The sequence below is a fragment of the Periplaneta americana genome, chromosome 7 (genome assembly GCF_040183065.1).
Source record: "Periplaneta americana isolate PAMFEO1 chromosome 7, P.americana_PAMFEO1_priV1, whole genome shotgun sequence".
NCBI lineage: Eukaryota > Metazoa > Arthropoda > Insecta > Blattodea > Blattidae > Periplaneta > Periplaneta americana.
Genome location: NC_091123.1, coordinates 115,006,063 through 115,017,627, shown reverse-complemented (window position 1 = coordinate 115,017,627; position 11,565 = coordinate 115,006,063). Strand labels below are relative to the sequence as shown.

Here is an 11,565-nt window from a genome sequence, read left to right as displayed (position 1 = left end):
ACATGAGATCCTATGGCACCAATCGTTGCATCAGAAATTTTAAATTGTTTAAGTTGATTTAAAGTTTCTCGTGGGATCGTACCACGGGCACGGAACATGAGCCCAAAATCTGTCCAAAGTGTGATGTAGTATTGTGCTCCGAGATGCTGACAACAAGGCTCATAGTTGACTTGTTTTTCACGACACACTTCTTGTGGCTGTTGCTCATGCATCTCGAAACGGACTGTGGGATCGAGAATGACACCCTTATCCTTCTGCCGATCAATTATTGGTGATATCAGGACGTCTAGTAGAGCCATCAGAAGAGACGCAACCAACCTCCTCAAAAACCTCATAGGAAGCATTCTGACGGATTGAAGATGCGATGAGAGAACGAACCGTATTATGTCTGTTGATTCGGAGCAATTCTCCATGATGGCAGAAAACCAATGATCTGAAATTTTTACTAGGTGTGCCTCTCCTAATGTATATTTAGTGGTATAATTTTCATCTTTATCAATGTAACCGTTATGTTTCATTTCCATATTTCAAGTCTCATTGAGAAATTATATTGTGCAGTACGATTAGTTCTAACAGTCGCCGGAGATGTGCGCCTGGGTCAGGCGAATCCATTTAGTTACGACAAAGGGTGTTTTATTAGTCACTCGCTTGCCTTCGGAGCGATCGGATGTCATGCGTGTGGTAGAGCTGTATGTTTCTAGTACAGTTAAGCTGTACTGCATTCCTTTACCGACAGCTCGCCCTTATCTCTACTCCGGAGCTCTCTCCACTACTCCTATTACTTCCCCTCTTTCACGTCGCTGAGCTGTCAGGAATAAATAATCGGTCTGTACAATATTTCTGATCTCCATCCGCATATTTTTCGCAAACTATTTCTTAATGCATGGACAAAATTTGTTATATTTTACCATATTGTTTCTAGATTTGCACTCATTGTACTTATCTTGCATCCTATATTTGTGAAAGATTATTCCTATGCGATTATTTTGTCATCTAATAATACTTTTATCCTTCTTTGATACTTTCCCTGTATGGCTATTTTGTTTCCCCGATCATATTTTCATATTATATAGCTAATCGGCGATGTATGCAATGGAGGTTGAAAGGAACTGGCCACCTTACCCCATTATCTCCTGGCCTAGTTGCCTCATAAGTGGTGCCTTGTTGGTGTCACTTGTGATATTCAGATCTGTCTTCGGATAGTTGGGCAACAATGACGTCACGCTGCAGCGAAATAGGAACACAACTGTTGGAAGGTTCGATGGCTATCATGGCGGTTGTACGACGCTAACAAGATTTTGCGAAATTTCCGTACTGTCATCTCGTTCGAAGAAAAGAGAGCATAAACAATTTCTTGAACCAGTAATAAATGTTTAAATGTTATGTTTTATTTAACGACGCTCGCAACTGCAGAGGTTATATTGGCGTCGCCGGATGTGCCGGAATTTTGTCCCGCAGGAGTTCTTTTACATGCCAGTAAATCTACTGACATGAGCCTGTCGCATTTAAGCAAACTTAAATGCCATCGACCTGGCCCGGGATCGAACCCGCAACCTTGGGCATAGAAGGCCAGCGCTATACCAACTCGCCAACCAGGTCGACACCAGTAATAATAACTGGTCCCTTAACATATTAGCTCATAAGCTATTAACATATTGTTTTTACGTTGTGCTCATTACAAACAATACAGCAGATAACACCGCCATGACACAACAGTGCACGATGTCATTCGTCTGCTAATTCCCGCCCTATACAAGAGCCAGTCAGATTCACTGATGGCGGCTGATGGAAACTGCCACCACCTCTGCAAGCTGATGGAACCGTTGCGACACCGGTGGAACATCAGTGACGTCATCATTGAAATTCGGAATACCGTGATGCCCTCAGATTTCTCAGCGCTGAGATTCGGAATACGCTCTTTATTATTCAGAATAGTAACTGACCAAATAAAGAATCTCATTTCCTGCCGGAAATCGCATCCAGCTGCTGGATTTGCCTGAGTCATAGCAAAGGATTAGTAATGATGCTTTCCTCTCTAATGTCTTATGAAATGTGTTATCCATTTTATAACTGAACTTTCATTTATTCAAGTTTGAGCGGAGTAGCAATTATCATTTAACGTGTCTTTTAGCGCGTCCCGCGATCCAAGCAGGAAATACCTTGTCGGAGCGCACCCACACAGCAAAATCACAGCTCGAGATCTTAAACGTTGCCTCCTTATCTACATGAAACATCCATGTTCTTCATAATAGCGCATTCTTGTGTGAAACACGAGATGGTCGAATCCCACAGAATATGCTTGGTACATTACTCATAAACTAATTTACATAATCCCGTCATATAAAATTGTTTTCAATTGTTAATTTCTTTACAGACACGGTCTGTTGTTTTCACATATTAAGAGCTCTAAATTGTATTACCTCTACCAATTTTTCTTTCCTTAGTTCCCTTCAGGTATATAATTGTTGAACAATTTTATCCTATTAGTTGATTTATTTGAAATATTTGTGCAATACTTTCCTCTAATTATAATGAAATATTAGATATATACACGCAATGTTAACAAGGAATGTTCTTTACCTGAAGGAGGAACACTATACAGTATTTATATCATTTTCCCTTTGCCTACTCTTTCTCTTGACGCTGGAAATCTTTTCTACTATCACTTTCCCAGTAACAGGTTTCAACTTGCTTATTGGAATAGTGTACATCTATATATTTATGTAATATTATTTTTACATACTTCATCCATCAATTCTATATTCTCTGCTTTTATAATTTATTCACTACTTAGCTTGTTCATTCACTTATTTAATATTTATCTCATTCATTAATTTATTGATTCACTATTTCATCCGACAGATTATTTTGTCGTTTATTAATTCATAATTTTCTTTCTCCCTTCCTACTTTCCTTTTTTATTGAATTAATTTATTATTTCCCTAATGTATTAATTCGCTGTTTTTCATTCATTCATTCATTCGCTTATTTCGAACATTCATGCATTCGTTATGTCATTCAGTTATTAATTCTCTATATCTCATTCATTCATTCATTCATTCATTCATTCATTCATTCGCTTATTTCGAACATTCATGCATTCGTTATGTCATTCAGTTATTAATTCTCTATATCTCATTCATTCATTCATTCATTCATTCATTCATTCATTCGCTTATTTCGAACATTCATGCATTCGTTATGTCATTCAGTTATTAATTCTCTATATCTCATTCATTCATTCATTCATTCGCTTATTTCGAACATTCATGCATTCGTTATGTCATTCAGTTATTAATTCTCTATATCTCATTCATTCATTCATTCATTCATTCATTCATTCGCTTATTTCGAACATTCATGCATTCGTTATGTCATTCAGTTATTAATTCTCTATATCTCATTCATTCATTCATTCATTCATTCGCTTATTTCGAACATTCATGCATTCGTTATGTCATTCAGTTATTAATTCTCTATATCTCATTCATTCATTCATTCATTCATTCGCTTATTTCGAACATTCATGCATTCGTTATGTCATTCAGTTATTAATTCTCTATATCTCATTCATTCATTCATTCATTCGCTTATTTCGAACATTCATGCATTCGTTATGTCATTCAGTTATTAATTCTCTATATCTCATTCCTTCATTCATTCATTCGCTTATTTCGAACATTCATGCATTCGTTATGTCATTCAGTTATTAATTCTCTATATCTCATTCATTCATTCATTCATTCGCTTATTTCGAACATTCATGCATTCGTTATGTCATTCAGTTATTAATTCTCTATATCTCATTCATTCATTCATTCATTCATTCGCTTATTTCGAACATTCATGCATTCGTTATGTCATTCAGTTATTAATTCTCTATATCTCATTCCTTCATTCATTCATTCGCTTATTTCGAACATTCATGCATTCGTTATGTCATTCAGTTATTAATTCTCTATATCTCATTCATTCATTCATTCATTCGCTTATTTCGAACATTCATGCATTCGTTATGTCATTCAGTTATTAATTCTCTATATCTCATTCATTCATTCATTCATTCATTCGCTTATTTCGAACATTCATGCATTCGTTATGTCATTCAGTTATTAATTCTCTATATCTCATTCATTCATTCATCCATTCAGTCATTCATTCGCTTATTTCGAACATTCATGCATTCGTTATGTCATTCAGTTATTAATTCTCTATATCTCATTCATTCATTCATTCATTCGCTTATTTCGAACATTCATGCATTCGTTATGTCATTCAGTTATTAATTCTCTATATCTCTTTCATTCATTCATTCATTCGCTTATTTCGAACATTCATGCATTCGTTATGTCATTCAGTTATTAATTCTCTATATCTCATTCATTCATTCATTCATTCGCTTATTTCGAACATTCATGCATTCGTTATGTCATTCAGTTATTAATTCTCTATATCTCTTTCATTCATTCATTCATTCGCTTATTTCGAACATTCATGCATTCGTTATGTCATTCAGTTATTAATTCTCTATATCTCATTCATTCATTCATTCGCTTATTTCGAACATTCATGCATTCGTTATGTTATTCAGTTATCAATTCTCTATATCTCATTCATTCATTCATTCACCATTTCCTTCACTGATCCATTATTTCGCTCATTTATTAATAGGCTATTTCCTTCACTTATACATTACTTAGAACACTCCTTCATTGATTATACTGTTAACTGGTTAATTCATTCATTTATTCACTATTTAATTTATACAATACATTATTTGATTTATTTATTAACTCATTATTTTTTAATTCATTTATTCATGAATTCACAAATTCATTCTTTCGATAACCCATTCAATCATCATTTCGATCATCCATTAATTCATTTTTCCCTTAATTTATTAATTCACTACATACTTCATTTATCACCCATTCATTAATTCATTATATCAACCATCCATTCAGTCGTTATTTTATTCGTTTAAAAATTCACCGTTTCATTCATTAATTCATTCAAACATTTGTTCATCCATTCACTCATACATTTATTGTGTATTTATTTCATTTATTAACTCATTATTTCCTTCATTTATTTATTCATAAATTCATAAATTCAGTATTTCGATCATGAATTCATTCACTCATTTACTAATTCTTTCACCCATCCATTCATTCAGCAATTTGATCACTCATTCATTCATTATTTCATATATTTATCAATTCATTTTTAATTCAATTATTCATTATTTCATTAACATATTAACTGACTGTTTCATTTAATCATTCACTCACTTTTTCTTTGATTAATTAATTAATTCAATATTTCGTTAATTTATTCATTCATAATTTCATCCATTTATTCACTAATTTGTTCTTACATTCATTCACTTTTTCGCTGGAACATATATTTACCACTTCAATCTTTCATTCAAGCACTTTTCGTTTAATTATTATTATTATTATTATTATTATTCACTATTTTGTTTCTCTCACTAATTCTTTTTTTCATTAATTCACTCACTATTTCGTTTATTCACAGTTCCACTCTCTTATAAATTCCAAATTAACAGTAGAACCTCCTCGTATCGTGACGCTCTTGTGGACGAATCCCAAACTCGAACGGTATTCTTTATATTTCGTAATTTGTTTCCCTTCCTCCTATGTGTTTGGACATTTAATATACTGTATTTCCATTTTTACAAGAGGTTGAATTTACTGTACGGTTGTGAACAAGCACAAATATTTTTTTTGTAGCTCTGCACAACAGAATTTAAAATTACAAGTCCCAATAAATATTATAGCGCCTAGAATTGTGTATCGTAAGCTATAAAGTAAACAACATGTTTACATGCAAATTTGATATAAAATTAACAATGCCATTATAGCCCTATACTGTAAAATAAGGTTATGACACATGATCGAAGCACTAAATATGCAAAACAGGAACAATAAAGACTCATTTTGCGCGTTGGTTATAACAAATATGAAATAGCGTAACTTTTTTTTTATTAAAATAACACGATTACGCTTCGTAGTGGGTTGCATACAGGTGATGTAGTTTCTTAACTTTATTTCCACTGCCTGAAATTGCGGTATGTTTCTCGAGGCATCAAATATTCACAAGCGATAAATAACAAGTGTGAAAGGAAACAACTCTCGTATTAATTCTTACGGTTTCTTGCTGTGACTTTAGTTAGCTGCTTTCATCGTTTGAAATTAGCATACGAAGAAATGTGGTTCTTCGTCGGCGCAGAGGTGTTCTAAAATTTGATTCACGAGTTTTTAAATTATAAAATATTTTGACTGGTGTAATTTCGAATCAATAAAAGCAAATGAAAAAAATACAGGCATCCATTGTATTAAGCTAACAATTTAAATGTAAGTTGTATCTTAAATTAAACATTTAAAAATAAAAAATAAGAAAAATAATGCAATGTAAAATACTAAAAAAAAAAAAATAAAATTAAATTCTAAAGAATATTAAAGGAATGATTATACTGTACAGACAATTTTAAAGGAAAGCATTACAGATAATAAAAACATTAAAATAAATAGTAAATAAATAAATAAATACGTAAATTAAATTATCTATTTATTTACGATTCATTGCGATATATCCTAGATCATATATGTAGCAGATAGGTCGGCCTTATAGGATTTGACGCTAACAACTTTTTTCAGGTTTACTACACTGCTATCTTGTTGTTACTTAAAGAGTCACGTCATAATTCCCATTTGAATTGCATTAGCGACTGTACTGCCATCTCGTGTTCGTTTACGGCGTGCGGATGGCGATCCTGGCGGTTGTTCTTTTCAAAGAGCTGCCGATTTTAACATAGCGATGAGTTATCTGTTACATATATGATCTAGGGATATATTAAAGCATCCAATAAATTCAACACAAGCAAAATACAACAACAGCAGCAAAGAGGGTGGCAACAAGCGAGTGATGAAGAAACCTCTTGCACTAAAATAATTACGGCATTAGGTAGACAGGGGAGAACAGAAGGAGCTAAGAACAGCAAAAAGAGTTCAGTGAATCCAGCTGGGAGAACAAATATGGGTCAGCAACTACAAAAGGGATCGAGAGGTGAAGAAGAAACTAAGATAAGAAGTCAACATTCTGCAAAAACTGGAAGGGATGAAGTAACATTAGCGGCACCGAATAGAGATAAATCAGTGTAAAGATGTAAGGAACAGAAAAGTTATAACTTAAGAGGTTGGTGCATGAGTGAAAAACATAGGAAAGTGATAAAGTGAAAACAGTATGCATGAGTGACAAGCTTAGGAAAGTGATAATGTGAAAATGGTGATGGTGACAGAAAAAACGGTAAGGCAAGGAAATAATAATGAAAAAGGATAAGATACAAGTAATAACCAGGAAGTGATAATAAGTAAGTAGTAATACAAATATAATAAAAAAGTGGGAATGAAAATGTAATGAAACTGTAGAAACTACTTCGTCTGAAAATATAAACAGTAGATTAGTGGGAATAAGTGGTCAGTGAACGTTAGTGATTCAAGTGAATAAATAAGTTGACAACTGTGAAAGAGTTCAACTAATGTAAACAATGTTGGAAACAATTCATAAGGAATTAAGATAAGTAATTGTTTAGTTAAATGAGATTAGTAAGAATAAGACAGATAACTGAGAAAGGGACGTAAGTAGAGAAAGAAGGGAGAGAAACAGAGTGAGAGACGTGATACAAAAGTGATCAGGGTCATTTATATGTAACAGCCGGATGTTTAAAAAAAACGTAAGCAGAATATGTATCTAAGAGAGTAATGACATTGTATGCGGAAATGTGAAGGGCCATCACGACCGATGTAAGCTGGTGGTATAAATATATCATATCATATCATATCATATCATATCATATCATATCATATCATATCATATCATATATCATATCATATATCATATCATATATCATATCATAGCATATATCATATCATATCATATCATATATCATATCATATATCATATCATATCATATCATATATCATATCATATCATATCATATCATATCATATCATATCATATCATATCATATATCATATCATATATCATATCATATATCATATATCATATCATACCATACCATACATACCATACCATATCATACCATATCATATCATATCATATCATATCATATATCATATCATATACCATATCATATTATATATCATATCATATATAATATCATATTATATCATATATCGTATCGTATCGTATCGTAACATATCATATCATATATCATAATATATCATATCATATCAAATTCAACGCAAAAATCTTAAATGAAACACTTATGCCGAGTTTCATCAACCAATGTTAATTTTTAACACGTTGTTAAACTAGTTTAACATTTGATTTAACAAAAATTCTGTTCCATCAACAAATGTTAGCTCTAACAAAGAGTTAAACTCTGTGTTAAATTAACATCCCATCTCCCTTATGTTAAAGGCTTAACAATTGTTAAACAGTTGAAAATGGCGGACGTAAATAATGCTTTTGATGTGGAATTGCTGTATTTAGACCATCTGAATGCCGTTCCTAATAGGGGAAGAGCTTTAAGACGAAATGATTTTGAAAATTTGCGAGAAGAAGAATTTTTGAAGAGATATAGATTGTCCAAAACTGTCGTCGGTAAGGTTGTGGAAGAAATACAAGAGAGGTTAGAATACCCGACCAACAGAAACATACCTCTATCTCCAATGCAGCAGATACTGATAACTCTGAGGTTTTATGCCACTGGATCCTTTCATTTAATGGTTGGAGATAATGCTGGAATTTCAAAATCTACAGTAAGTAGAATTGTTAGTAAAGTTTCTGCAGCAATAGCATCAATGAGAAGAAGGTACGTAACATTCCCCTCAGTACAAGAACGCCCGAGTATTGTACAACAGTTTTATGATATGTACAATTTTCCTGGTATTGTGGGTGCAATAGACTGTACGCACATCAAGATTCAGTCACCTGGAGGCAATAGGGCAGAAATATATCGGAATCGAAAAGGTTACTTTTCTGTTAATGTCCAGGTCATCAGTGATGCCAACCTCCTAATTAGGGATATAGTAGCTAGATGGCCTGGATCAGTACACGACAGCACAATATTCAGCAACTCGCATATCAGAGCTCAATTTGAAATGGGAGCAATTGATGAGGGTATCCTTTTAGGTGACAGTGGATACCCTTTAAGAAAATATCTACTAACATCATACCTTCATCCCGAAACAAGACCCCAGCACAATTATAATGCAGCACATATTAGGACAAGAAACTGTGTAGAGAGGATGATAGGTGTGTGGAAGAGACGTTTTCCGGTTCTCAGCTTGGGGCTACGAACTAAACGACAAACAACCTTGACGATAATTGTGGCGACAGCAGTGTTGCACAACATTGCAGTGGAGACAAGGGATCAACTTCCTCCAGAAGATTTGACACTGCATCAGTACATCACAGAAAGAAGAAGGAATAGGCACATTAGAAACCAGAATCTTGTTCCTATTCACATGGAAAATGAACAAACTGCAGCAGCTTACAGGAACGCATTTGCACAACAACACTTCGCTTGTAAGTACTACAAACGTTTTATTTTTAAACTTGTTACCTATACTACATGAAACACGCTTAAACTATACATTTCTACCAAACTTCTACAAACAAAATACACTGCAACTAACTTATTCATCCTCAACACGCTTTCTTTTTTCTTTATAGTATATTAATTTTTTTCTAAATGCTTCTTGTTTTAGTTTCTCAGTTTCCATTTTCATTTTCAGCAGTTGTTGCTCCTGGTTATATTTCTGTTGGATTAAATACATTTCTTTTTCACAGAGAGTTGTCCTGCTCTCGGCAAGTGCAGCAATGTTGTTACGACAAAGGTTGGCCTGGAAACAAAAATCAGCAGTGAAAATTTTGGCACTCCTGGCGGACTTTTATTATAACCCTCAACGTGACCAGCTGTGATACTGACCTTGGTGACGCGAGTCTGCTGCTTGTTACAGTTTTCTGCTCCTGTTAAAGCTTCATCCTGGAAGTACAAACCCCGTTTATTAAACTTTCATTCTTAATTTAAAAAATAACTAACCTAAAAACTTAATAGAAGTGTCGTACTCACAACTGGAGTGACAAGAAGAGATGTGTTAGACGCCGGGCCTGGTGTACCCATTTCAAGTGATGCTGTGTTGTCCTCAAGTGATAATTGTTTTCTGTTTACATTCTCCTACAACAACAATAATACAAATTATAGTTTACAATTTGTCTTGATATAATATAAATTTAAAAGTATATATAGTTAATGAAAGTGATTTATCACCTCGTGTACTACTGCTATGACTTCAACAATATCGCAAGATCTTGCTTCCTGTTCGGTTGTAATTATTTCAGCGTCACCTAAAAATAAAATAAAATTGTTATTAAATACAAACGAATTTAATTTGAATGAATAGATAATGCTAATATAATGCAACTGGTACTTACCATAGTATTCTGAATCACAGTCGAAGGGGTTGCTGTTAGGTTCTATTTGGTCCTCTATGAGGGACAGAACACTTTCATCAACTTTAGTTGTACATTGACCACCACCTGTTTTATACCTTTCCACCCGTTCGTCACTCCTTGCTTTCTTAGCTGATCTTTTTAAGTTAACATAAAATTGTCGCAGTTGTTTTGTTGTTCTTGATGTCACACTCCCATTCGAATTATATTCGTCTCTTAGTTTGTACCACGTTTCGTCCTTCTCTTTTATTTTCAACCCATCGGTTTTCTTGCACTCTATAATTTCTTTATACTTGTTTACTAGTTCTATCAACAACTCTTTCTCAAAAGAAGAAAAATTTGTGCCCCTCATCCTCTTCATGGTAACTTCGCGCGCCATTATTTCACAGATGTTCAAACAAAAGCGCAACGGAGTGCATTCAGAAATCGTATGAATCATACACCGCCTTCTCGATTCGTTGTGTTCGCTATTCTTGCGAGTATTAACAACATGTTAGTTAACATTTTGCAGGAAAATGTTGGTGAAATGCAAGAGTCTTAACAAATTGTTAAAAATTTTAACTCATGTTAAGAAACAACGTGTTAGCAGAGTTATAACATCTGTTGATGAAACCGGGCATTAAGATGTTAGTAGTGTGAATTGAATTAACCATATGTTGATATTTTTTTATCGGTGGCATGAATACCCCATGAGAAATCTCCCCATCTGTATATAAAAATTAGTTCCATTAAACAAGATAAATATGTCGAGACATTGTGAAATTAATCGTAATTAAATTTTATTTTGTGGGTCAAGACAGACCAACCAGCCCTCGGATCCGCATGTCTCAGACCCATTCGACCCAATAGGCCTACAACTTCCACGATCTTCTCTCTTTACTTCATTCTAACCTACTGAAGTTGCTTCATGTCATCGAACTTATTATTTCGTAAAATTTTACGAGGAAATTATGTAATTACAATTAACGTCTCCACTGTTTTAGTCACTCTGCTCTGTGGAAAGTCAGCTTCTGCTTGACAATGACGCCGCTGTGCGTCTGCTGCTTGTCATATTAAGAGGAC

At 33.8% G+C, this 11,565-nt stretch overlaps 2 protein-coding genes across 2 annotated transcripts; one reads left to right on the top strand and one right to left on the bottom strand.

Moving 5' to 3' along the window:
* Positions 1 to 8,308: 8,308 nt before the first annotated feature.
* LOC138703374 (putative nuclease HARBI1) lies at positions 8,309 to 10,264 on the top strand. The gene is made up of 2 exons (XM_069831199.1): positions 8,309 to 9,576; positions 9,841 to 10,264. Coding segments are annotated over exons 1-2 (1,086 nt in total). The 5' UTR covers positions 8,309 to 8,492; the 3' UTR covers positions 9,843 to 10,264.
* LOC138702785 (myb/SANT-like DNA-binding domain-containing protein 3) lies at positions 10,094 to 11,119 on the bottom strand. Its single transcript, XM_069830084.1, has 3 exons — positions 10,486 to 11,119; positions 10,322 to 10,398; positions 10,094 to 10,228 (listed from the first exon to the last, which is right to left on the bottom strand). Exons 1-3 carry the CDS (start codon positions 10,940 to 10,942, stop codon positions 10,094 to 10,096), a joined length of 669 nt encoding a protein of 222 aa, XP_069686185.1. The 5' UTR covers positions 10,943 to 11,119.
* Positions 11,120 to 11,565: the final 446 nt, after the last annotated feature.